Genomic DNA, 27,337 nt, shown 5'->3' on the forward strand with positions numbered 1-27,337 from the left:
TTTTGCTTGACAATCCAGAGGGACCGTGGGGGGAAGCCTCGTGTTCCAGGCCACGCTGCTGAGATCCGAGGGCTGTCTTCTGAGTCCAAAGTCAGGCCTTCTCTGTGATCGGTGGCAACTGCCCGTTTGCTAATTCATCCTACTTTTGGAATGCGAGCATCCATTGAGCGCCTAGTGTATGCCAACCGCTGTACCAAAACAAACCAGGTGCCGTCCCTGCCTTCACGAACTCAGATACTAGAGGGACCCAGGTGTGTAAACAGATGATTACAATACCGGAGCTGGCTTCTTTCTGAGAACATGGGCCAGCAGCGATCTGGCTACCTGACACGGCAGCCTGGTCCGGTATTGTGGTCCCCAGCTTGAACCCTCATTCCTTGGGCCAGGAAGTGCTCACGCCTCCATGAGCCAAAGGGGACTCTTCCCCTGCGGTCGTCCCATTTGGAAGTCTGGCCTTATCTCCGCACTGCGGTCTCCTCCTCTCGGGCCTGGCTTCTGGAGCCTGCCAGGGGTAGGCTCTGAGCCTTCCTTCTCGGCCCTTCTAACACCCCAGGATCGTCCAGGCATCACCTGACGCCTTCTAGGTGTTTAATGTGGCCAGATGTAGCAGCCGGCTTCTCTAGGCAAAACAAAGCCTAGTCTGGCCACTTTCCGTCACAAAAGTAGGCTGTGCTATGGTTGTACCGATATGAAGTACCTAGAAGCTTATAGAAACAGTTTATTTTTGAGAGACAGAGAGACACAGAGCACGAGCGGGGGAAGGGCAGAGAGAGAGGGAGACACAGAATCCGAAGCAGGCTCCAGGCTCTGAGCTGTCAGCACAGAGCCCGACGCGGGGCTCGAACTCACGAACCGCGAGATCACGACCTGAGCTGAAGTCGGACGCTTCACCGACTAAGCCACCCAGGCGCCCCTGGATGGCTCCTGTTTTTACCCGATGTGGGGACTTGAACTCATAAACCGGGATATCGTGACCCAAGTCAAAGTCAGGTGCCTCACAACGAAGCCACCCAGGTGCCCCAAATTGGGTATTTAAACGGGCGTAGTATAGTATGTGAATTATACTTCAGTTATATCTCAACATCTATTTTTATGTTTTACTTTTTTTAAACGTTTATTTTATTTATTTTGAGAGCGAAAGAGAGAGCGAGAGTGCGGGAGAGGCAGAGGCAGAGGATCCCAAGCAGGCCCCGCGCGGTCAGCGCAGAGCCCGACTCGGGGCTCGAACTCACAAACTGTGAGATCACAACCGGGGCCAAAACCAAGAGTCGGCCGCTTAACTGACTGAGCCACCCAGGCGCCGCTCAATATGTATTTTTAAAAGATAATGGGGGGGCGCCTGGGTGGCACAGTCGGTTGAGCGTCCGACTTCAGCCAGGTCACGATCTCGCGGTCCGTGAGTTCGAGCCCCGCATCAGGCTCTGGGCAGATGGCTCGGAGCCTGGAGCCTGTTTCTGATTCTGTGTCTCCCTCTCTCTCTGCCCCTCCCCCGTTCATGCTCTGTCTCTCTCTGTCCCAAAAATAAATAAAAACGTTGAAAAAAAAATTAAAAAAAAAAAAAGATAATGGTTTTTGCTTCTGAGGCAGGAGTGAAGGCGGCTGAGGTCAGCTGTTCGTCACGGGAATATATCTGAAAGATCAACAAGGGAGGAGGTTTCCCAAGGCGCCTAGAGCCTGTAGCTCAGCCCAGCCCTGAACTAGTAACCATTTCCTTTGTGGCGGTGAAGCAACGTGCCACGACCTTACTTTGTGGCCCGAAACCGCAAAGGAGGTTCCTGTGGTCCTTCCCACATCAGAAGCTTCTCCTCATGGGTTTTTGAGGCACACACTGTGGCTTCTGTAGCTCTGAGGTCTGGCTCCCACCCACCTGCAGGGGACCCTGTCCCCTCTCGGCATGGATGGCCCTGGCCCGTTAATCCCAGTTGCCTGAGACTCTAGACCCCCATGCCATCTTCTGGCCCCTGGGATGGTTCTGTCTTAATGAGACCTTGTTTTCACTTAATGACGTTTTAAGTTTTTTATTTATTTTTGAGAGAGAGAGAGAGAGACACGGAGTATGAGTGGGGGAGGGGCAGAGAGAGAGAGAGAGGGAGACACAGACTCTGAAGAAGGTTCCAGACTGAGCTGTCAGCACAGAGCCCGACGCGGGGCTCGAACTCGTGAACTGCGAGATCATGACAGGAGCCGAAGTCGGACGCTTAACCGACTGAGCCATCCAGGCGCCCCTTAACTTAATTACCTCTTGACGGACCCTATCTCCAAATACAGTCCCATTCTGAGTTGCTGGGGGATACGCTTCAATGTAGGAATTTGGGGCGACATAATTCAGTCTGTAAAAGGAAGTGAGAAGGGAAAGCAGTCAGTAAGGGGGGGCAGGTCTAGGGTCACAGGCAACTAGGGGCTCAGTCCCGCCAGGGATCCCCAGGAGATGGCATAGGACGCGTACTTTAGTCTTCCCCTCCTGCAGGTGAGGGAGCTGGGGTTCTCATCCACCACCCCCATTGGCTGAGGGCTATTCCCAGGGGGCGTTCATTCTTAGACATTTCTCTCCTGTTCTGTGCAGCCTCCTGAGAAAACTCTCCGACGAAGGTGTGTGGATGTTGGCCAAATCTCGTGCCCAAGTTGTCCTCAAGGTCACGTCGGGTGTTAAAGGACTACTTCTCTACGTCTTGCTTTCCTCATCTGTAAAATGGGACCGGTGAGAGAATAGAGCCAGCCTAGGTTCACAGCACAAGGTAGGACCGGCCTGGAGCTGCCGGGGAGGGGTGGGGGGAGGGGGGGTAGCGGGGAGGGGTGGGGGGGTAGCGAGGTCCACCCTGCCACCCGCTGCCGGGCTTCTAGTTTCCATGTCAAAAGTGGGTGAATCAAAATAAAACACAAGCAAAAAACACCTTCTGTACTCCCTTCGAATAAGTGCCTCAGTTTCCTGAATGCCTCTCCTCTGGGCCTCTGCTTATGCTTTTCCCACTGCCCAGAAGGCTGTTCACCTGACTGCCTCCAGCACAGCTTTAAGCCCCAGCGTAGAGGCCCGCTCCCCCCAGACACCCTCTGGCTGGGTCGAACATGGCCTCAGGGCTCCCACAGTGCCTGGGTGTCCCCACCATAGCCCTGATTCCTGGGTGGTCATCATCGGCTCACCCGCTGGTGGGCCCCAACACTCCCCAAACCCCCCCAAGCCTCCTCCCTCTGTCCCTTAGTGTCAGCCCCTCCCCCCAGCCCAGCCCCAGACTCAGCCCAACACCGCGATCTGCGATCTGGGCTCCCACACTAGAGTTCTGTCTTTCTGAGAATGTTCCATAAATGGAATCATACGATATGTAGCCTTTTGAGTCTGGCCTCTTTCACTGCAGCATAAAGCATTTGAGCATAAAGCTTTGTGGCCTGTATCAATAGTTTGTTCCTTTCTGTTACTGAAGAATATTCCATTGTACGCATGGAAGCTAGTAGGTTTCACATCACCCATTGAAGGACAGTTGGGTTGTTTCCAGCTATTGGTGATTATGAATAAAGCTTTTACAAATAATAGGGGCACCCGGGTGGCCCAGTCAGTAAGCGTGCAACTTCAGCTCAGGTCACGATCTCACAGCTTAGGAGTTCGAGCCCCGTGTCGGGCTCTGTGCTGACAGCTCAGAGCCTGGAGCCTGCTTTGGATTCTGTGTCTCCCTCTCTCTCTGCCCCTCCCCCACTCATGTTCTGTCTCTCTCTCTCTCTCTCTCCTCCAAAAATAAACATTAAAAAATTTTTTAAAAAACCGGGGGCACCTGGGTGGCTCAGTCGGTTAAGCGTCCGACTTCAGCTCAGGTCACGATCTCACAGTCCGTGAGTTCAAGCCCTGCGTAGGGCTCTGGGCTAATGGCTCAGAGCCTGGAGCCTGCTTTGGATTCTGTGTCTCCCTCTCTCTCTGCCCCTCCCCCATTCATGCTCTGTCTCTCTCTGTCTCAAAAATAAATAAACGTTAAAAAAAAATTTTGTTTTTAAATTTTTAAAAAACCAATTATATGCAGGTTTTTATGTGAACATAACTTTTCATTTTTAGAACTGTGGCCGTGGGATGGTTGGGTCAGATGGGTGGCTGCGTGTTTCGTGTTCTAAGAACCAACAAACTTTTCCAGAATGGCTGTACCATTTTGCATGGCCACGAGCAGCGTCTGAGACGTCCACTTTCTCTGCATCCTCATCAGCATTTGGTATCATTATTTTTAGTTTAGTTGTTCTAATAAGCATTAAAAAAAAGACTTTGGGGCGCCTGGGTGGCTCAATAGGTTAAGCGTCTGACTTTGGCTCAGGTCATGATCTCGCAGTCCGTGGGTTTGAGCCCCACGTCGGGCTCTGTGCTGACAGCTCGGAGCCTGGAGCCTGCTGAGGATTCTGTGTCTCCCTCTCTCTCTGCCCCTCCCCCACTTGCACTCTGTCTCTCTCTCCCTCAGAAATAAATACGCATTAAAAATTAAAAAATAAAAATTAGGGGCGCCTGGGTGGCTCAGTCGGTTGAGCGTCCGACTTCGGCTCAGGTCACGATCTCACGGTTCGTGAGTTCGAGCCCCGCGTCAGGCTCTGGGCTGATGGCTCAGAGCCTGGAGCCTGCTTCCGACTCTGTGTCTCCCTCTCTCTCTGCCCCTCCCCCATTCATGCTCTGTCTCTCTCTGTCTCAAAAAAAAATAAAATAAAAAAACATTAAAAAAAATTAAAATTAAAAAAAAGGCTTTTAAGGCTGACATTGAGAGACAAAGTGTAGGATTTGAACCCGAGCATCTGAGTGTCTAAGCTCTTTTTCTTCACACGACTGCTTTCTTTTATTTTTAAAAATGTTAAGTATATTGTTTAATGTTTATTTATTTTGAGGGGGGGGCGCAGAGAGAGGGAGAGAGAGAATCCCAAGGAGGCTCCGCACTCAGCACACGAGCCAGATGCGGGGCTCGATCTCACCACAGCGAGGTCATAACCTGCACTGATACCAAGAGTTGGACTCTTAACCGACTGAGCCACCCAGGCGCTCCTGTCCTCATCATTTTCTACGTAAAGACTAGATTGCTAGAAATGACGTACTAGCCGAATCCAAGCGTTCGCAGGTTTGTAACTTCGAAACGTGTGGCCGATTTGTCCTCCCTTTGACATTGACCTAAAGACACCTGTGCCAGTGATGGACATGAGAATTGGATCTTTCTGGAACAAACCACAGGGTGTCCCTGCAGTGCTCTGCGCCCCTCCGTGGCTCCCCACTACCTGAAGGGCTATGCCCGGGGCTCCCACTGGGAGGCCTTGAAAACCCACGCCCTTCTCCCCGCCCCCCCCCCCCCCCCCCCCCCCCGTGCCCTCTACCCAGGTGACCTTCTACTTCTCTGTCTTTGCCTTGCTGGTCCCTCGGCCTGGAATTCCCTCCCTCCCTAACTCGGCCTGGCCGACACCAGCATTGACATCACCTCCTTCCAGAAGTCCCCTGTGCCTGGCATACAGCAGGCGCTCAGTAAATGCTGCCGGAGTAAATGAAGGAAGGAAGGAAGGAGGTGAGGAAGGGGAGGGGCACGCTTTAGGGAGCAGCTGAGGGGGTCTGTAGGCCACAGGGAGGACCATGGCTCCTTTCTGTGGCAACGGGGAGCCAGAGCAGGCTTTGAGCAGGGAAAGGGCCTGCTGAAAAATTTCCCTTATTTGCAGGGGTACCTTTTTGTGCCCCGGGCCCTTACAAGGGGATGTGTGTAAGTTCATAAATCAAACAGCTAGGATGGCGAAGGAAACCCATTACAAACCCATGACATTGGGATATGGGTATCATAATCTGTTTTTGTTGTGATGGAATCTGGGCCTTTCTTAACACCTCGAATAGCAAGGCGGCAGGGGGGTGGGGGGCAGCTCTCACGAATGTTATCGTTAGAAGCCGGGGAGCACACGTGATGCGAGTTTTTCCCTCCCAGTTCATAAGCGCCTGAATTCTATCTGCAAACCCCTTGGGTGCCTGGGGACCCTGGCGGAAACCCCCTGAAGGTTGGGGTGCAGGAAGGGCACACAGAAAGGGAGCTAACTTGGCAGAGTGTCACTGAGAGGGACAGGAATGATTTCCAGGGATGATGGACAAGCATCCAGACAGACCAGCATCCGGCGGCTGGGCCATCTGTTCAAAGAAAAACAGGAAGACGGTGCCCTGCCCCTCTGGCCTCTCTGGGCCCAGCCTTTTGTCTTTGTGACTATAACTCCCAAAGGCAGGCCTGGAGCGCCTGAGTCGGCTCCCAGCTTCCTTCCCCAGCTCCGGAAGCTGCAGGAAAAACAATCTGACAAGGGCAGGATCTCCCAGGGTCTGTGCTCTCCTGACAACACTTCAGGGGTCCCCATCACAGCCCGATAGGGTCAGCTCTGGGGGTAACATCCCATTTCACAGATGAGGAAACTGATGGCCAGAGAGGCCCCAGGTCACCCAGCCCGGTTGTGGCTAAGCTGGGGCCTGGAATTCAGGTCTCTTTGGATTCCAAGTCCCTCCTGTGGCCATTCCTACTCTCAGTTCACCACCTACCTCAGGATACCTATTCATTCATTCATTCATTCATTCATTCATCAGGTTGATTCAACAGGTTGCCAAAATGCATCTGAAGAATGAGGGGGAGAGGGGCGCCTGGGTGGCTCAGTCGGTGAAGCATCCGACTTCGGCTCAGGTCATGATCTCGCGGTCCGTGGGTTCGAGCCCCGCATCGGGCTCTGTGCTGACCGCTCAGAGCCTGGAGCCTGTTTCCGATTCTGTGTCTCCCTCTTTCTCTGACCCTCCCCTGTTCACGCTCTCTCTCTCTGTCTCAAAAATAAATAAATGTTAAAAAAAATAAAAAAAAAATAAAAAGGAGGGGAGAGATTTCCCTCAACATGACAGACCCGAGTTCAAGTTTTACAACTCAGAAGTGTGCTTTGAGTTGGGTGGTTGCTCCTCTCGGCCTCGGTTTCCTGCACCTGCAGATGGATGACCTGGGGTGATGACACCCCCCACCCCCCCCGACCACCACCAAGGGTGAGTTGGAGCCTGCACACAGCAGGAGCTGAGGAGATGCCTGTTGAACGGATGTCCTTTGCATCCGGCTCCCGGCACCCGGCCTTACCTGCTTACGATCTCCAATTCCCTTTCCTTGTGGAAAGAGCGTGCCCTGCCTGTGGGCAGTAGATGGGCAGGGCAAATGTCCTGAGCTGGCGGATCCTGCTATTCCTGTCATGGGCACCAGGGGGCAGTGGGTGCCCACTTCAGCTTTCTTCTACCTGCCCCCAGCACCCCTCACCCAGGTTGGGCAGCTGAGACATTGATCCTCCCCCTGACCCCCGCCATCAGGCTGGCTTCTCCCACCACACTGATGGTGGAAACGAAACGGTAGACACTAGGGGACAGAGGGGCATCAGTGTCCTCTGGCCACTGGACCCCTGCACCACTCTGCTTCATTCATTCTCTTATTGGACACCTACTATATGCACAGCCCCATGCTAGGCGTTGGGGACACAGCAATGAATAAAGCAGAGAAAAATCCTTGTCCTTATGAAGCTGACTTATGAGTGGGAGAGGCGGCCATCATGGAATCAGGCCGTTACAACCGAGGGTGATCGGGGGGCTGTGAGGGGGAACCCCAGGGGCTGGAGGCAGGAGGTCCCAGAGGAACCCCTGAGCCAGCTCGGGCAGGGAAGGGAGGTGGCCAAGGAAGGCTTCCAAGAAGCATGAGATCTAAGAATGAATGGAAGTTAGGAGTTCGCTCAGGTGCAGAGTAGGGGAAACAGTGTTCCAGGAGGGGGTACGGCCTGTGCCGAGGTGTGCAGGCAGCGGCCTCCCACCCCACACAGAAAGAGAGGCGAGAACACTATAATGCTACACGGACTCAAACAGTGACGTCCTGGAACAAACACTGAGCAGCACGTCAGGGGAATGGAGGAGAAAGAGGCTAGAAAGAGATATTCACATTGCACCAGCGATGTGCCTGGGGGTGGGGACCTCCTGGAGACGAATGGCCGGCCACTTAGACACGGTGTGATTGGGGATGCACAAGCAGCTGTAGGAGGCAGAGATGTCCAAGCTGAGACTGAAGGGATGAAGAAGGGGTCAAGCGGACAAGGAGTGAGTGGAACAGCATTCTAGGTGGTGGGAACAGCAGGGGGCATCGGCGTGAAGAGAGATGATCTTCAGCTCGGCTCCCTCACTGGCACGGAGGTTCGACCACCTGTCTGCAGCCCAGCCGTCTCCCACCTGGACCCGTGCTGTCCCTCCTCCCAGGTACACAGGTGCTTCCCCCCATATCCTACAGACTGTTGCTCACTGCAGCCAGAGGAGGCCAAAGTCCCCATCAAGCTTGGCCTCTGTTTGAGCAGCTGCCTGGGTCACCCTAGCCCCGCCTGGCTGAGTCAGGCCTGGCATACCCTGGAGAGGAACTGCCCCGCCAATCAGGTCTGGTAGGCACCAGTGGGGCAGCAGGCTCCAGGGGGACAGCTAGCTGGGGCATGGCCTTTACTTGGAAGGGTCTTTGAAGCAGCCTCTTGACTCAGACAGGGCTTCGAATCGCTGGGTTCATAGTCCCCGCCGGCTCCCGTGTGGCATCAGCTCCCCCAAGGGCCTGGAGCTCTGAGCTCCCGATGGATGTCTGTGCCTCATGCTGTGCTGGGCCACAAGCCCTCATGGGGCAGATGAGGAAATGGAGGTTCAGAGAGGTTGAGAGATTTACCCCGGGTCCCACAGCCTGGCCCGGGGCCGGGACTCTGTCGGTTATTTAGAAACAAACATTTCCCCGGGGCGGGCTCCCTGGGTGACAAATCTGGAATCACAGATCTGACGCTGACTCACCGGGTGAAACTGGGCAAGTCGCCCTGCTGCTCTGGGCCTCAGTTTTCTCATCTGTAAGAGTGGGGTGGTGATGGCACCCCTACGCGGGAAGGGGAACGGCATGTGCAAAGTTGGAGCTGTGCTCTAGTGTTCAGAGGGCGTTGAGGGGGTGGGCAGCTGTAGTGGGGGAGGTGACAAGGGCGGGTCACGCACGCACGGCCTCTCCTGGGCCTTGGGAAGGACTTTGACAATTCTAAGCGGAGGAGGGACCCGATCTGACTCTGGTGTTCCCAGGCTCCTTCTGGACCCTGAAGGGAGGCCTGACTTCGAGGGGTGAGGGCAGGAGCCAGGAGACCAGGTATGAGGGGGCCGGGGCTGGAAAGGGGGAGAAATCCACCAGTCTTTGCTCATCTCCATGTTTCTTGCCCAGCCTGGCTCCCAGAAGCCCAAAGGCGAGGCAGGGACTTTAGCCCAGGAGGCTGATGGTTGGGGTGAGGGTGACACGGGGTGGGGCGTGGCAGAGAGTGCTGGGCGGGGTTACACCCGGCAGCTCCCAGGTCAAAGTGGCTGGACCACTCAGGCAAGCGCGTGGGCTGCTGACAGACACACATGTCGCACGCCAGGCTGGGAGCAGCCCAGCTGTGCCCCCTTGAGCTTGGGGCTGAGTGGCAGGGTATGAGGGTTCCCCCACGATCCAAGCCTCCCTCCTCTGGGCTCAGGATCTGACAGCGGTCCACTTGCCTAGTTACGGCAAGTCCCTCTGCTTCCCTGGGCCTCAGTTTCCTCGTGTGTAAGAGGGAGGATAGTGCTGACACCCATACACGGGAAGAGGGGCAGCACACGTAAAAGCCCTAAGGTAGAGTCGTGCTCTCGTATTATTTAGCCCCCAATTCTGCCTGGGACATTTTCTGATCAGGGCTGGAAAGGCCATCAGGAGGAAGAACCTGCCAGTGCAAAGGCTCGGGGGCGTGGTGGCGAGCGAGGGGTTGGCACATCCGGAGGATGAGCGGGGGCTGGAGAATTCTCTAAGACTGCTGCACTGGGGCTGGGAGAGGGACCTCGGGAGAGATTTGAGACCACAAGTAAACCAAGACATCCCCACATCCTCTTTCCAGTAGAAGCAGCCGGGCCGGGCCAGCCTCCTGGGTTGGCTCCCTCGGGCCCCTCAGAGCCCCCCTGGACCCCTCTGCTTCCGTCACCCTGGACTAGGGCACATCCCATAGTGGCCTCGGAGACCCCTGCGATCACTCCGGCCTGGGCGAGCGTCTGAACACCTCCGTGCCTCAGTTTGCCCACCTGTAAAATGGGGAAACCATAGTTCCTCCTGCACCTGTGACTTGCAGGGCTGTGCTTAATAAATGCTCGAGATCATACTTATTATTATGGATTAGCGCGGTGATTAGTCCGAGGGCAGAAAGAGCGTCCCCCGGGGTCCGACACCCCCCGCCTCGGTCCCGGCGTCTCTCCCTCCCTGCGCCCTTGAGAGCCTCAGTTTCCCCAACTCAGCCCCCAGGACGCGGAGGCGGCCTGGGGCCCCGGCGCCCCTCCGGCCGGCAGGGGCAGCACGGAGCCGCCCGGCACACCCGGAAGGGCCCCGCCTCCGGCCCCGGCCCCGCCCAGCCCGGGCAGCCCAGAACCGGGAGGCGGCGGCGGCGGCGGCGGTGGCGGCGGGGACGGTGCGCGCGGCGGTGGCGGCGGCGGCGGGACGCGCGCGGCGCCATGGCGGCCGCCGAGCGCCGCGCCTTCGCGCACAAGATCAACAGGTAGCTCGGCCGCCCGCACGTGTCCGAGCCCCGCCCTCCCCGGCCCGGCGCCCCCCCATTCAAGCCCCTTCGGCCTTGGCCGAGTCCGACCCGCTCCCTCCCGCCGGGGACGGGGCGGGGGGAGGCGGGAGGCGGGAGGGGGGCGGCGGGGGTCCCTCCGGGGCCGCGGCGGGGCGGCGGCTGCGATGGCGGCTGAGCCGAGGGCCGCCCTGGGAACCGGGGGGGACGCGTGGGGGCGTGTCCGGGGGGCCTTCCTGGAGGAGGCGGCGCAGGGAAAGCGTGTCACGGGAGCCCTCCGCGCCCCTCCCCGTCTAGACCTTCCCGGGTCTCTGAGCCCCCGGGCGTGGGAGCGGGAGGGATCTTTGCGACCCACCCTCGTGCGACTGGCGTGGGGTGGGGATGCTCCGGGCGCCGGGGTTTGGGAACGGGGATGGTGCTCTTTGGAGGCCTTGGAGGCCCCTCGGGAAGTTTCCCGTGCTCTTCTCCCACTGTCAGCGTCCCGTGCCCAGCTGTCTGGGGAGCGGGGGACAGCTGTGGATGTCCCCCCGCCCCCAGCCCTGCTTCAGGCTCTCCCAGCACCGGCTGGACGCGCTGGGAATGGATGGGTGATTGAATGGAGGGAGTGGGGGCTGGGGACCGAACCAGCTGGTGGGCAGACGGGGGAGGGGACGGGCGCCAGGCGCTGGGGGATCCATTTCCGTGGCCACTGGAGATTGTAAGAGACTCAGCCTGCGAGGGGGGAGGTCAGACTGGGGCTGAAGAGCTGCTCCCCCTCTTTGCCTCCATAGCCAGTCAGAGATCAGAGACTGCCCCGGGGTCCTCTCCACAGGGGACCTGTCTTGGCCACGCCCAAGTGAAAGGGCACCCTGTGGGTCCAGAGCCGGCGTGATGGAGACACAAGAAAAGGTCCCACCCTGGGGGGCAGATACAGTGGGATAGATGGAGGGGTAGCACAATAAAATAGATTGTATGTTAATGATAAGCCCTGTGGGGACCGACGAGGCAGGGAAAGGAGATGAAGAGGATGGGAGCCATTTTAGACCTGGGAGGCGGGTCAGGAAGGCTGGGGTGATAAGGGAACATTGGAGCAAAGATCTGAAGGTGAGGGAGGCAGAGATCTGAAGGTGAGGGAGGCGGCCGTGCCCAAACGTGGGAAATGCAATCCAAACACACGAAAGCGAGTGCAAAGGCCCGGGGGCAGGAGCAGGCATAGTGTATTTATAGATCATCTGAGGAGGGCAGCCAGTCTGGAGCTGAGTAAGGAAGGGGACAGCGGGAGCAGATCTTGCAGCTCGTGGATTGTGGCGAAGACTCTAACTTGTATCCTGAGCGGGGTGGAAGTCACGAAGCGTTCTGAAGGGTGTGGCCATGTGTCAGGAGCATAGTGGTCAGGCAATTTTTGTGTTCTGCTATTTTCATGTTCCTGAATTGTCTGTCTGTGTTGGACCTTTGGCATCTCCGAACCCATTTCTTTGCCACGCAGTCTCTGTCCTTGGGTCTGGGCTTCCACTCAAATGAATGAGAGAAGTCCTGGGGAACGGACACTGTAGGGCCCAGGCTAAGAAGAGCAGAGAATGATCCTGGGGCCCCAGGGAACCGCAAGCAAATGGCTCAAGGCTTCCAGTCATCCTCCGACAGGGTCTCCATTGCAGCCTAGTGGACACCGGGGTCCACTTGCTCAGACCTGGACCTCTTTTCATCTGTTCATTCATTCAGTCATTCACTCCGCAGTGCCGTGTTAACCCGAATATTAAACAGTCCCCCAGTTTCCTAATGAACAGATTCTTAAAAGAAAAGAGTTTGGGGAGATAACGTAAAACCATAAATTCTTATACATGTAAATAACGTGGACAGACGCTATTGCGCGCAACATAACTTGTTTGTTTTTTCACTTGTACTGTTTAAAGTAAAATACGATATGGAACGGTGGTAATGGCCGGCACTTACAATATATTTATTGTATGCTGGTCCCGTCGGCAATGCCACTTGTATTGTCACCAGAGCCTGTTGACATAGGTGTAGCTAGTTTTTTTTTAGTATTCTTTTTTTAATTAATTAATTAAAGTGTATTTAATTTGAGAGAGAGAGAGAGAGGGAAAGAATCATAAGGGGGCTCGGCTGTCAGCACAGAGCCCGACGTGGGGCTCGATCTCCCGAACCGTGAGCTCATGACCTCAAGATCAATTAATTCATTATATTTGTTTTTGAGAGAGAGCACGAGTGAGGGAGGGGCAGAAAGAGAGGGAGACAGAATCTGAAGTGGGGTCCGTGCTGTCAGTGCAAAGCTGGATGCGGGGCTCAAACCCATGAATCATGAGATCATGGCTTCGGCTGAAGTTGCATGCTTAACCAACTAAGCCACCGAGGTGCCCCAAACGCGGTGCGGAGCCCGTCGTTGGGCTTGATCCCACGACCCTGGGATCGTGACCTGAGCTGAAATCATGCTCCACCGACTGAGCCACCCGGGCTCCCCGTGGGTTTAACTGTTGCAGGCTGGACTCAAGGCGGTTAGGTCACTCTCGAAGTAGTGATTTTTTGGAGGGCAATGAGACAGGCGTTGAAAATTCCAGAGGGGTCTTTGGGATTTCAAGGAAATGGCTCCCTCCCACCCCTGTCCCCAAATATGTCTACAAACGTGAGCACGTGCATATATTGGTATTTTTTTTTACCTTTAGAAAAAGTCATGACATTTGACATGCATCTAGAAAAGTGCAAAGTTTAAAGAGTAGTTATAAATGGCGGGGGGGGGGGGCGCCTGTTTGTCTCCATCAGTGGAGCATGGGACTCTTGATCTCAAGATTATGGGGTCAAGCCCCACGCTGGGGGTAGTTTACTTAAAGGGCCACCCAACCCAGCAGCCCCTCCTGATCTGCATCCAGTTGTGTCCCTCAGGGACCTACCACGCTGATGGCGACTCCCACCCCTTCCTCATTTGCATTATGGTTTTCGCGATCCGAGCTGGCTCCCTGCCTGGCACGGGTTGACTTTGCCTGTTTAGAATGTCTCACAAATGGGATCACACGGGACGTCGAGTCCCGGGTGCCGAGTGAGTCTCACCCAACACAATGTCAAGCAGGAGGGCTCATCTGGGCCTCAGCCTGTAGTCGGGTCCCTCCTTTTTTCCTCGCTGCATACTATTTCCCAGCCAGTGTATTCTCCATGTCCTGTTGAGGAGCATGGGGACTGTCATGACCTCGGCTGCCGGGCACGTTCTCAGCCACGCGTTTCCTCCTGAGTGTCTACGCCTCAGTGAAATGGCTGCATTGGCAGATCTTCAGCTTTGCTTGATAATTACAGATAATTTTCCAAAGGGGCTCCCCCAGCAGCAGATGAGAGTTCCTGTGGCTTCATATCCTCACGGGCAGGCAGACTCTTTGTCTTTATTTAATGTTTATTTATTTTTGAGAGCGAGACAGAGCGTGAGCAGAGGAGGGGCAGGGAGAGGGAGACACAGAGTCCGAAGCAGGCTCCAGGCTCTGAGCTGTCAGCACAGAGCCCGATGCGGGGCTCGAACCCACGAACTGTGAGATCATGACCCGAGTGAAGTTGGCCGCCCACCTGACCGAGGCACCCAGGTGCCCCTGATTCTTTGTCTTTAGAATGTTCTGACGGTCCAGGAAGGGAGGGGTGGGGTATAAGGAGGAATCACTGGGGTTTTATAAGGATTCATATTCTTCTCTTGCTTTTTTTTTTTTTTAAGGTTTTTAAAAAGTCTTTTCTTTTTTAAAGAAGTTAAGTCTTTTTCTTTTTTAAGTTTTGTTTATTTTGAGAAAGAGAGAGCGGGGGAAGGGCCGAAAAAGGGAATCCCAAGCAGGCTCCGCACTGTCAGTGCAGAACCCGACGTGGGGCTTGAACTCACGAACCTCGGGATCACGACCCGAGCCAAAATCAAGGGTCGGATGCGTAACCGACTGAGCCACGCGGGCACCCCTATTCTCTCGCTTTTTACACAGGTGGGAACACGTAACGTCAGAGGCTTATGCCATTCTTGGTTCTGGTTTTATCCTCCTCCCCGGTGAGGCTAGACTTCTGTTAATCTGGCCAGCCCTGGGGTGAGATCCACTGTCTCTCCTGAATTTCCCAGTGACGCCACTGCTTACCCTTTCCCCTGTGAGCGTCTCTACAGTGTCACATAGGGTTGTCGATTTTCCCCGTTGGAGGATTTATCTCACCGGCGGCTGTAACCCACCGCCTGATCTTGACATTTTTTGCCATTGCAATTCTGAAATCCCTTCCTGAGAAAAACCACCACAGTCAGCTCAACGTCTTGCCTCCTTTTTAAAAATGTGCTCCACGGGGGCGTCTGAAGCAGATCTGATGTGGGGATGAGAAAGAGAGGGGCATTGGGGGTGCCTCCCAGGTGCGGGTCCTGAGCACCCCAGAGGGCGGGGCTGCCCTTAGGGAGACAGGAGGATGCTGGGAAGGCAGGGTTACGGTGATGGCGCATGCCTGCAGGACCCCGCGAGGTATCCCACCGAACGGACTCGAGGATTGTCATTGTTTAGACGGTGCTGAAACCCCGGAGGCTGGATGGGACCACTGTGGGGGGCGAGTGTGGACATGGAAGAGGCAGGTTGAGCCCCTGTTCTCGGCCCTGCTCCCCATCACAGGCCAGGTGGAATGGCAGATGCTGGAGGGCATAGACTCTGCCCTCTGGCCCCCAGGGGTTTGATCCTGGCCACCTGCTGTGTGACCCTGAGCGCCTTACCACCCCTCTCTGAGCCTCCCCCCCTTTTGGCATAAAAAGAAGGTCCAGAGATTCCAGTTTCTCGGGATCCTTTCGGGGCAACATGCTTACAGCAAGCCTTAATTGAGCACTTACTGTGTGCCAAGCACTACACTCAGAACAGTTCATTAAGGTGTGGGTACTGTCCTGAGCCCAGAGGTCCAGAGAGGGGGTGCCACCCGTCCATGCTTGCCCAGCTCCCAAGCGCAGAGCCCTGTGACATGGGAAACTGGCTCCTGGGCCATGGTGTTGAGGACCTGGCCTTTTTTCCACTCTGGGGACATCTGTCCATGGCCAAAGACAAAATGAAGTGGCCCCGCCCTCCTTCCTCCCCTCTCCCTGCTCTGGGGTAACAGCTGTAGAACATCTGGGACCGGGGCACAGACCGGTGCCCTGTCCTGGCGTCTTTCATAAATCATCCCCCAAGACCCTGTGTGCCCAGGCTTCCAGAAGAGGCAGCCCCAACGTTGGGAACTTGAGGGCCCATACCTCATTTTGCACAACCTTTGAATTTCCTAGAAGATCCTCCATCATCTCCCCCTAAACCCCAACCAGCAGAAGCAAGACTCTGGGACCATTAACAAAGAAAATAAATAGAACGCGGAGACAGAGGAGTGAGGCTGAGGTCTCCACTGGAGGCCCCCATGTTGGATCAGGGTCACAGTCAAGTTTGTTTGACCTACACGGATTTGAATTCAGAGGCTTCCAGATGACCCCCGCCCCCACCTGTCTTACCTGAGCCCCACTGCACACATCCATTTCATCGGTGGCCCATGGGCCATAGGTTGGCAATCGGCATAGTGCTTTTTTAAAATTTTTATTTCTGTATTTTTATTTTATTTTATTTTTTTAAAATTTTTTTTTTCAACGTTTATTTATTTTTGGGACAGAGAGAGACAGAGCATGAACGGGGGAGGGGCAGAGAGAGAGGGAGACACAGAATCGGAAACAGGCTCCAGGCTCCGAGCCATCAGCCCAGAGCCTGACGCGGGGCTCGAACTCCCGGACCGCGAGATCGTGACCTGGCTGAAGTCGGACGCTTAACCGACTGCGCCACCCAGGCGCCCCTATTTCTGTATTTTTAAAAAATGTTTTTATTTTATTTGTTTTTGAGAGGGAGAGAGCACGCGAGCAGGGGAGGGGCAGAGAGAGAGGGAGACACAGAATCGGAAGCAGGCTCCAGGCTCTGAGCTGTCAGCACAGAGCCTGACGCGGGGCTCGAACTCACGAACTGTGAGATGGTGACCTGAGCCAAAGTCGGACACTTAATGGACTGAGGCACCCAGGCGCCCCAGCATCGGGCTTTTTTGGGGGTATAACTTTTTATTGGGAAAACTCCCCGGCACACAGAAAAGTGGAAAATAGAAGGGAGTAAGGCCCAAACACCCAGGCAATTGCCTTCTCAATTTTAAGAGGGATTGAGGCCCAGAAAGGGCGTCCACCAGCCCAAAGCCACACAGCTAAAATGTCTGCGGCTTCTAACAGTGGGTTCAGTCAAGTTGGACCAGGGGGAAGATTGGGAGGGATTCACTCATTTCACCAAGAAAAATTTATTGAGGGGCACCTGGGTGGCTCAGCCAGTTAGGCGTCTGACTTCGGCTCAGGTTATGATCTCGCGGTTCATGGGTTTGAGCCCCGTGTTGGGCTCTGCGTTGACACCTGGGAGCCTGGAGCCTACTTCAGATTCTGTGTGCCCCTCTCTGCCGCTCCCCGCCTTGTGCTCTCTCTCCCTCCGTCTCTCAAAAATACATAGCTTAACGTTTTAAAATATTTATTGAGTAGCTACTATATGCGGGGCTGTTGCTGGGGACACGTAGCCCTCGTCCTGCCTTCATAGTGACCCCGGGGAGACCAGGGGTCTAGGAGCTCACAGCCCAGCCTTAGAGTCTTTGTACTTACTGTATCTTTTGCCTGGAATGTTCTTCCACAGATAACTGTGTGGCTGTCTCTCCTTCCCCTCCTTCTAAGCTCAGCTGAAGGAATTGAGTGCCTGGGGGACCCCGGCCCCACCAAGTCCCAGATTCCTGTGCTGGCCCCCTCCCCCGTGGGTCTTCCCTCTTCACCCTATCCTCCCTGCCTGTGAAGGCCGGCACAGATACAGGTGGCCCAGGAAGGCCACTGCACGGACCTTGGTTCCTGCATGTGCCCTGCGGGTCCTCCTGGCCTCTTGACACATGCTCAGCGTTGTCTCCGACTCCCTGACAATGAGGTACAGAGTGACCCCTGAATGCCGAGCCCCCTGCTCGGCTCTGCACAGCAGCCTTGTCAGGTCCCTTCAGGTACAGATGGGTAAACTGAGGCTCAGAGGCAGGAGTAACTTGTCCAAAGCCCCACAGCAAGGGTGGGATGGGGCGCATATTCTGGATGGGAGGCAGGGTGGACGCGGGTCCCCCAGATGAGGGAGCGGAGGTTGGGGACCAGGGAGCCGGCCAGCCAAGACTTAGACCCTTGGTGGGTGCCAGGGATAGAGAAGGATATGTGACCCTCATGCTCTGCCGGGAGCAATTCCTTCCATCTGTGCTTAGTGGGGGTTGGGAGGGCCCCAGGCCCAGCTTGGGGGTGGTCCTGGGACCTCTGGGCTGAGATCCGTGGATTCTGAAGCCTAGATTCTCCTGGTCCGGGGCCTGGTTTTTCCCTTCCACAGCCTGGATTTTCGTCTCGGAGAAGGGATTTATTGGCCCGAAGTGGAGTTCTCCGGGCCCCACTGCCCAAGTGTTCGTGTCCCCAGTGGCCCCCTTCTGTCCCCGCAGGACGGTGGCTGCGGAGGTACGGAAGCAGGTGTCCCGGGAGCGCAGTGGCTCCCCCCACTCCAGCAGACGCAGCAGCGGCTCCCTGGGGGTACGTGTTTGGGAGGTGACCCTGCTCTCTGGCCGATGCGCGCGGGGACGTGGGGAATCCCCTCTGCCAGGCCTTGGTCACAACCCGCCCCTCCCACTGGTGCCCGGAGGGACTGTCCCCACTCTCTTTCTCTGTGAGTGGGGAGGGTAGTCCCCTCGCTGCAGCCCCGTGGGTGGTCACCCTGAGGTCGCCCCACCTCCTGCTGCCTGGACCACCCAGATGGAGACCGGGTGGGGGTTGGGGGATGGGAGGTACTTCCAGCTGCTGGGAGAGGGAGGGAGCCTTAGCAATTGTCTTTCTTTGCTGCAGCCCACATGCCTTTCCTTCCAGCAGAGCCCTGCCCCTCCAGGCACAGGGTGTGATTTCCTGCCTGGAAAGAGGGGCGGGGCAGGCCGCTCTGGGATGCGGGTAGAGAGTCTGAGGTCACTGTCCTCCTTGGCTCCTCACAGCTCCAACACTCTCTATGGCTCCCACCGCCCTCTTACCCGAGCCCAAGCCCACGCTCACCCCCACTCTCAGCCCCCAGGGTGGGGGCCACAGCCACTCTGCTCCAACCCAGGTCCCACTGACTGAAGTCATTGAGCCCCTGGACTTCGAGGATGTGCTCCTGAGCCGGCCTCCAGATGCCGAACCCGGGCCCCTCCGGGACCTGGCCGAGTTTCCAGCTGATGACCTCGAGCTGCTGTTACAGCCCCGGGAATGCCGGACCACGGAGCCCGGGACCCCCGAGGATGGGTGCGTTTGGCGCCAGGCCCTCCTTGTCTGTAACTCAGTTCTGCCTCCATGCCCCTCATCAGCACCCCCTTTCCGTCAAGCTCCAATGGCCCCAAGTTCAACTCCTGGCTCGGCTGTGTGGCCTTGGGTGAGGTACCCTCCCTCTCTGAGCTTCTGTCTCCACTTCTCTATAACAGGCAGGGGGGTAGGACCCACCTCAGGCCACTGGAAGGATTAACACTGTGCCCTGCCTCTGTTTACCCTGATTATATTTTATGCAGAAAGCTGGATGCCCAGGTGAGGGCCGCGGTGGAGATGTACACGGAGGATTGGATCATCGCCCACAGGAGGTGGGTCTGGCTTGGGGGGCAGCTCAGGGGAGAGGGTCAAGAGGCCCGGTCTGAGCCCAGGAGAGCCGGTTGGACTAGTCCTCCTGTTTGTTGGCCGCTGTCCCCACAAGGATGGCCAGACTTCTCCGGTGGATCTTCTCTGGTGTATTCCAGGGTGGGTGTGCCCTTCTCCCTGCTACCCACCCAGCCCTACCTCCTCTCAGGTACCAGCATCTGAGTGCAGCGTTCAGCCCCATCACCACAGAGACGCAGCGAGAGCGGCAAAAGGGCCTCACCCGCCAGGTCTTTGAGCAGGACACTTCTGGGGATGAGAGGTCCGGCCCAGAGGACTCGGTGAGGGAGCCCCGGGCAGGGGTCACCTTAGGGGTGTGTGTGAGCTCTAGGCCCCAGCTGTCAGTCCCATGTGATGGGAAGTGACCCAAACAGTCTCGACTCCAAAAGGAAACGTATCAGCCCGTGGGTTAAAAGTTAAGGGTAATAATTATAAACATTTATTAAGTGCTTAGTGTGTACTAAATACTTTCTACTGGTCCTCATCTTTCATCCCGTGAGGCAGGGCAACACCCGTTTTGCCGATAAGAAACCGAGGCCCAGGGGCGCCTGGGTGGCTCGGTTGGTTAAGCGTCCGACTTCGGCTCAGGTCGTGATCTCGCGGTTCATGAGTTCGAGCCCCGCGTCGGGCCCTGTGCTGACAGCTCAGAGCCTGGAGCCTGTTTCTGATTCTGTGTCTCCCTCTCTCTGCCCCTCTCTCGCTCACGCTCTGTGTTTCTTTCTCAAAAATAAATATTTTTTTTAAAAAAAAGAAAAAGAAAGGAAGAAACCGAGGCACAGCACGGTGATTAGGAGAATGCCTAGTGGGTCTTGAGCCGAAATTTTGTCAACCAATATTCACTGGGCTCCTACTTTATGCCAACGATAATCCTACCAAGAATTATTGTTATCGTTTCCATTGTTACTAGTTTTAGATGTAGGTGGGGAAACTGAGGGCCTTTGAGTTGGGTTCAGGGACACAGGGTCACAGAGCTGAGTGGGAATTTGAACCAGGGTAGTCTGGCTCTGACCACAACCGAGTCTAGGAGGTGAGGCAGGGCCCTGAGCCAGTGACAGCTCCAATGGGAAGACCTCTCCCTCCCCTGACAACAGTGAGCAAAGCATCACGGAAGGCTCTCATTGGCCCAACCCAGACATGGCCTTACTTTGCCGCCAATCCCTGGGGCCGGCAGATGTCGTGTTCTGATTGGCCAGATGAGTAGTAAGCTTAGGAGAAGCCTCCTCCAACAATGGTAAAGGAGGGGCAGAAGGTTCTAGAAAGAGGCTTAGCAAAGCCTCACAGTGACCCTTGTAGTGGTAACCCCACCCCATGACCCTCAGCTTTCCCATCCGTTGATTGGGCATGAGGATGCCTCTGAGTGGGGTGGAGGTGCATCCAGCTGGCGCTCAGTGCTTGTGCGTTCTCCCCTGGCAGGATGACCCCCGGCACTCCTCGGGCTCCCTGGATGACACCCCTCGAAGCAGTGGGGCCTCTGGCATCTTCGACCTGAGGAACTTGGCAGCTGACTCATTGCTGCCCTCGCTGCTGGAACGCACAGCCCCTGAAGATGTGGACCGGCGGAACGAGGCCTTGCGGCGACAGCACCGGCCCCGCGCCCTGCTGGCCCTCTACCCAGCACCCGATGAGGTGGGTGCCCACAGGCCCACACGGGCCCCGAGGCCAGTACCCATGCGACTGACCCTATGTGGTATGTTGGTATCCCACCAACGTTCTCTGGTTGCCTACTGTATACCCCCGTGTTTTTAAATTCGGTTCCTTTTATTGGATGCCTCCTACATGCCCTTATATTTATCCAGCCAGCATTTATTGGACACCTACCATAGACTCCTATATTCATTCAACCAATACTTAATATATGCCGCTGTATAGCCTTCTCTTTAGTCAAACAATCTAATTGGGGTGCCCGGGTGGCTCAGTCCGTTGAGTGTCTGACTCTTGATTTGGGCTCGGGTCATGATCGTGGGATTGAGCCCCATGTTGGGCTCTGTGCTGAGCATGGAGGCCACTGAAGATTCTGTCTCTCTCGGGGGCACCTGGGTGGCTCAGTTAGTTAAGTGTCCGATCTCGGCTCAGATCACGATCTTGCGGTCCATGAGTTTAAGCCCCGCATCGGGCTCTGTGCTGACAGCTCGGAGCCTGGAGCCTGCTTCTGATTCGGTGTCTCTCTCTCTCTCTCTCTCTCTCTCTCCCTGTCTCCCTCTCTCCCCTTCCCCACTCACACTCTGTCTCTCAAAAATAAATAAAACATTAAAAAAAAAGGGTTTTTTTTAAAGGTTCTCTCTCTTTCCTTTGCCTCTCTCCCCTTCTCATGCTCTGTCTCTCAAAAATAATTAAAATTAAAAAAAAAACAATTTAATCAAACTGGTATTTATTGAGCACCTACTATATATGACTATATTTATCCAGCTAAGATTTATTGGGCACCTAGTGTATACCGTGTATTTTTATTCAGTGGCTTTTATTGTATATATACTCCTTTATTTATCCACCCAGCATTTATTGGGCACTTATTATATACCTCTCTATTCAACCGATGTTACTTGTATACCTATTGTATAGTCCTTTATTTACAAAAATTTTTTTTTAATGTTTACCCATTTTGGAGAGAGATAGAGAGTATGCGTGTGTGCACATGCGAGCCAGGGAGGGGCAGAGAGAGGGGCAGACACAGAATCGGAAGCAGGCTCCAGGCTCTGAGCTGTCAACACAGAGCTTAACTCGGGGCTCGAATCCACGAACCGTGAGATCCTGACCTGAGCCGAAGTCGGACGCTCAACGGACTGAGCCACCAGGTGCCCCTATAGTCCTTTATTTAATCAAACAGCATTTCAGCAATTAATATGTCTCCAGTACCTGTATTTATCCGTCCGACTTTTTTTTTTTTTTTTTTTTAAATAATCTCTGTGCCCAACTCAGGGCTCGAACTCACCTCCCTGAGGCTAAGAGTCACATCTGCACTGACCAAACCAGCCCCTACCAACTAACTTTTATTGGGAACCTAGTATAGACACCTGTGTTTTCATTCAGCCATTTATCAAGTGCTTACTGTATACTCCTACATTTATTCAGCAGTATTTGTCGGGAGCCTAGCATATACCCCTGTGAATGTCCAGGCAGTGTTAATCTAATGTTTTCTGTATACGTCTGTGTTTATCCAACCAACTTTGAGGAGGTGCCTACTGTATACTTCTGTATTTGCTTGACCGACACGAATGGCAAGTCCTGGAGGTACAGCCATGAACAGGGTAGACTCCGTCCCTGCCCTGTGGAGGAGAGACCCTCCTACCAAGAAATTGCAACCCAGATGGAGTAATGTCATGATGAGTCGCCGGTAATTAATTGGCCCTCACATGGCCCTCTGGGTCCCGGCCATGTGACATTGTGAACACCTGGACGAGGTCCCTGCTCAGGCCTCAGGGATCAGGGAGGAAGTGCCCGCTAAGCCACCTGGACGATGACAAGGAGGGGAGAAGAAGGGGGTTCTGGCCTGGGGCAGTGGGATGTGCCAAAGCACAGAGACAGGAACTGAAAGAAACTTAAGTCAGGTCGGGGGGCAGAGCTGGCCTCGGGCCCCGCGTTCCAAGCCCTTCGTAACGGATGTGTCCCAGCTGCCCTCCCCGGTTCTTGGCAGGATGAGGCCGTGGAACGCTGCAGCCGCCCCGAGCCGCCCCGTGAGCACTTCGGACAGAGGATCTTGGTCAAGTGTCTGTCGCTGAAGTAAGTGTGCTGGCCCACGCCTCCCTCCAGACCCGCGAGGCCCCGCGTGGGGTATGGTGCGGGCAGGCTGTTACCGAGTGCGGCCCTGGGACCCGTGAGGCCATCCGTGCGCTTTGAGGTGGGAAATGACTTCCTTTTCTCGTCATTCAAAGCCACCGGGTCCCTAAGCGCCGACTATGTGCCGGGCTGCGTTCTCAGCCCTGCACACGTACGACCTCCAGTCTTCACCACAACCTTGTGAGGTAGGCGCAGGTGGGGAAACTGAGGCACAAGGTGGAAGTCACTGTGCCCGACCGAGATCACATGACTTAGGAGGCCAGAATCTGGTACTGGCTCTGCCGGGACCCAGGCCGGAGGGGGCGCTGGTGACCCTGGACCTGACTTCTAGCTGACCGAGGCCCCCTCCACATCAGCCACCCCGGGAAGCAGCCAGAAGTGCATGGGAATTGAGCTGAACAGGATGTGGCCTTGGACCTAAGCCCAGCACTGCCCCTCCCCACCCTGAGTTCCTGCCTGGATGGGGGCAGGAAAGGGAGGCCCTGGTGTGGCCTGAGGCCCGTCCCAAGCAGTAGGGTCGGGAACCAGCTCTTTGAATATCCAGTCATTCAACAAACACTACCTACCGTATCCAGGACCTGTAACCGTGGGATGACCATACAGGGCCCTCTGGGTGGGAGGACAGGGCACACCCGAAGGCTGGGAGATGTCTGGAGAGGGGAAAAATGAGGCCAAGAGGTGGGCGGGACGGAGCCCTGTAGGATTTTGTTTTCAGCACACTGGGGAGCCTCAGATTTTGAGGTGTTTTTTTTTTTTTTTTTAATTTTTTTTTTTCAACGTTTATTTATTTTTGGGACAGAGAGAGAGAGAGAGAGCATGAACGGGGGAGGGGCAGAGAGAGAGGGAGACACAGAATCGGAAACAGGCCCCAGGCTCCGAGCCATCAGCCCAGAGCCCGACGCGGGGCTCGAACTCACGGACCGCGAGATCGTGACCTGGCTGAAGCCGGACGCTTAACCGACTGCGCCACCCAGGCGCCCCTTGGTGTTTTTTTTTTTTAATGTTTATTTTTCGAGAGAGAGAGACAGAGTGTGAGTGGGGAAGGGGCGGAGAGAGAGGGAGACACAGAATCTGAAGCAGGATCCAGGCTCTGAGCTGTCAGCTCAGAGCGCGACGCGGGGCTCGAACTCACGATCTGTGAGATCCTGACCTGAGCCGAAGTCAGACGCTTAACCGGCTGAGTCACCCAGGCGTCCCTCACATTTTAAGTTTTAAAATGCTTCCTTAGGGCTCGCATGGTGAGTGGGGGCCAGCAGGGCAGAATAAGACGGGACAGTGGTTACAGGGACGGTGCAGGCAAGCGAAGTGGGAGCTCAGCCCATGGTGGCTGAGGACACCCCAGAGCGGGGGCACAGCGAGGCCCAGGAGGTGAGAATTTCACGATGAGGGGCACTCTCGTGGCAAAAGCTTCCTCCATCCCATCTGAACAAGGGCCATATTTTCGGGGGAAGGGCTCTGTGTGAGTTACTGGGGAGGGGGCGGGGGCTTAATGCCTCAGTTTCCCTATTTGCAAAATGGGACAGGCTTTTCCTGGAACCCCGTAAGCAGCAATTCTTTGTGGCCCAGTGGAAATTAGATGCCCCCCACCACGATGCACCAAGGCTGGGCCGGATGTCAAGAGGGACTGGGGTGTGTGGATGGTACAAGTATTAGGGACAGCCTCTGCCAGAGAGTCCCCGTTCACCGTAGGTTTGAAATCGAAATTGAGCCCATCTTTGGCATCTTGGCCCTGTATGATGTACGGGAGAAAAAGAAGGTAGGAGCCCCTTTCTTCCCATTCCTACCCCGACCCTCCTCCTTGTTGCACCGCAGTGGGCTTCCTGGAGGTGGTGGCCCAGCAGCTTTTCGTGTCCCCAGATCTCAGAAAACTTCTACTTTGACCTGAACTCGGACTCTGTGAAGGGGCTACTGCGGGCTCATGGCACCCACCCTGCCATCTCCACGCTGGCCCGCTCTGCCATCTTCTCCGTGACCTACCCCTCACCTGATATCTTCCTGGTCATCAAGGTGCCTGCTGGGGCTGGGCCAGGGGGGGTGATCATGGTAAACGCCGGATAACGGTAAACGCAGTGTGGGCCCTGTTCTCATGGAAGAAGATGGCCATGTCATCAAGAAGGGTGATGAGTGTGTTGTGGGGAAAGCACAGGCAGCCGGGCAAGCCCAGAAGAGGCTCCTCACACGACCCAGGTGGGGAGAAATCACAGAGGGCTTCCATGGAGAGGTGGCAGCCAGGCCAAGACCCATGAGTGGGCGGCCTGGGGAGAAACGGCATCCTGGCCCGTGCAGATGAACATCTGAAACTTTTTTTAAGTTGGGAGTTTTCCAGTTTATCAGGGGAAGAAAGACCTAGTTGGCACATCTGTGTGAGATTTTCTGTTTCTAGGAGTGATCTCAAATTTCCTTCCCCAAAACGTTCTATTAGGTTACGCTAACGGCATTATTTGAGCACCTACAGGCAGGCACGGCTCATGGTCGGTCAGGGTATGCAGGGCTTGCTACCTCTAATCCTTACAACAGCCCCAGGAAGTGGGGGTTGCCGTGGCCCCCCATTTTACAGATGGGGAAACTGAAGTACACCATGGGTTAGGGACCTGTTCGGGCTTCCATACCCTCCAGGTGGTCAGGACTGGAGTCCAGCCATGCTTGGAGTGGCCTCTGTTTATACTAACAAAAGTATAAACGTAGGGAAGTTACGGATATGCGGGTTTGGAGTGGGTTCAAAGCATGGGGAGCGGCAGCTGGCGGGGCAAGCCAACTCTTGCTCAATCCCGAGGACAGTGGGAACCATGGGAGGTGTTGGAGCAAAAGTCCTAGCTGGATGGAGTGTCTGAGGGCCCGTGAGGGGTCCAGGTGGGAATGGGGTGGGAGGCTGGGGTCCCAGCAGCGCCTCACTGGCCCTGCCGGCCCCCCAGCTGGAGAAGGTGTTGCAGCAGGGGGACATCAGCGAGTGTTGCGAGCCATACATGGTGATGAAGGAGGTGGACACGGCCAAGGTAAGCAGGTGGAGGCTGAGCAGGGTGGCGAAGGGGTCACCGAGCAGGGTGGCGAAGGGGTCACCGGGCAGGGCGGATCCTGGATTCGGTAGGCCTGGGGCACTGAGCACTTGGGGGCTTGGGGGGGGGGGTCTCCCCACAGAACAAAGAGAAGCTGGAGAAGCTGCGCCTGGCAGCCGAGCAGTTCTGCACCCGCCTGGGCCGCTACCGCATGCCCTTCGCCTGGACCGCCGTTCACCTGGCCAACATCGTGAGCAGCGCCGGCCAGACAGACCGCGACTCGGACTCCGAGGGAGGTGAGGAGGCGGGGCTGACGGGCCAGGGGCGGGGCTACCGGGGAGGGGACGATGCGCCCTCTGCTGGCTGGACTTGGTACAACGTTGAGTCCCCGCCTCTCTTTCATCTCTGCCGCCTCCATCACTGTCACCACTTTCCCTAGAGCGCCGACCTGCCTGGACTGACCGCCGCCGTCGGGGGCCCCAGGATCGGACGAGTGGTGGGGATGACACCTGCAGCTTCTCCAGCTTCCGCCCGGCCACGCTAACTGTCACCAACTTCTTTAAGCAGGCAGGTGTCATGGCCGTGGGGCTGAGGGAGGGGTGCCCAGGCACAACCCCTGTCACCCCACTGTGGGCGCACAGGCCCCAGGGACCCAGTTTACACGGACGTGTCCCGTGCAGGAAGCTGAGCGGCTCAGCGATGAGGACCTCTTCAAGTTCCTGGCTGACATGCGACGCCCATCCTCTCTACTGCGCCGCCTGCGGCCCGTGACTGGTGCGTGCCACACCTCCTAAATGAGAGGTGTCACTTTCACGCAGTCACTCAACAAACCCACACTGAGTACCTGCTGTGCCAGGCCCTGGGGACCTCGCGGTGACCATGATACACAAATCCCTGACTTCAGGGATCCCTAATGGGAGTCATAGACAAGAAACATAATAAGACAGATAGTGGGTCAAATGGGGGACATGGTGGCGGTGGGGACCTGGGTCCCCAGGGCAGAGGTGATCAAACGCGAGGGCAAGGTACAGCAATTGAGGATGCCTGCTGGCCTTAGCACCTGAAGGACAGCCACTAGGGGGTGTTATGGAAAAGTCAGAGCTCTGATCCTGAAGCCCGGAGAGGGTGGGGCTGGGCTGGGAGGCTTCCAGGCAGGTGCAAACCCCCTACTCCCTCCCCAGCCCAACTCAAGATCGACATCTCCCCGGCTCCCGAGAACCCGCACTTCTGCCTCTCCCCGGAGCTGCTTCATGTCAAGCCCTACCCAGACCCCAGGGGCCGGCCCACCAAGGAGATCTTGGAGTTCCCAGCCCGTGAGGTCTACGCCCCCCATACCAGCTACAGGTACAGCCTCCAGGGC

The 27,337-nt window shown here is 56.0% G+C and overlaps 1 protein-coding gene across 4 annotated transcripts in view; it reads left to right on the forward strand.

Moving 5' to 3' along the window:
- Nucleotides 1-10,412: 10,412 nt before the first annotated feature.
- DOCK6 (dedicator of cytokinesis 6) overlaps nucleotides 10,413-27,337 on the forward strand; it is a 44,530-nt gene continuing 27,605 nt past the window's right edge. For all 4 annotated transcript variants that reach the window (XM_086699047.1, XM_086699048.1, XM_086699049.1 and 1 more), the window contains exons 1-14: nucleotides 10,413-10,530; nucleotides 18,007-18,094; nucleotides 18,654-18,829; nucleotides 19,090-19,158; nucleotides 19,362-19,491; nucleotides 20,624-20,836; nucleotides 22,842-22,927; nucleotides 24,674-24,740; nucleotides 24,842-24,991; nucleotides 25,897-25,977; nucleotides 26,120-26,273; nucleotides 26,417-26,548; nucleotides 26,662-26,751; nucleotides 27,159-27,321. In XM_086699047.1, the coding sequence (XP_086555173.1) occupies nucleotides 10,487-10,530; nucleotides 18,007-18,094; nucleotides 18,654-18,829; nucleotides 19,090-19,158; nucleotides 19,362-19,491; nucleotides 20,624-20,836; nucleotides 22,842-22,927; nucleotides 24,674-24,740; nucleotides 24,842-24,991; nucleotides 25,897-25,977; nucleotides 26,120-26,273; nucleotides 26,417-26,548; nucleotides 26,662-26,751; nucleotides 27,159-27,321 (1,643 nt within the window). In that variant the 5' untranslated portion in view covers nucleotides 10,413-10,486. The remainder of the gene's footprint in view (nucleotides 10,531-18,006; nucleotides 18,095-18,653; nucleotides 18,830-19,089; nucleotides 19,159-19,361; nucleotides 19,492-20,623; nucleotides 20,837-22,841; nucleotides 22,928-24,673; nucleotides 24,741-24,841; nucleotides 24,992-25,896; nucleotides 25,978-26,119; nucleotides 26,274-26,416; nucleotides 26,549-26,661; nucleotides 26,752-27,158; nucleotides 27,322-27,337) is intronic.

The sequence above is a fragment of the Puma concolor genome, chromosome A2, assembly GCF_028749965.1.
Source record: "Puma concolor isolate L17-30 chromosome A2, mPumCon1.1.hap2, whole genome shotgun sequence".
Lineage (NCBI taxonomy): Eukaryota > Metazoa > Chordata > Mammalia > Carnivora > Felidae > Puma > Puma concolor.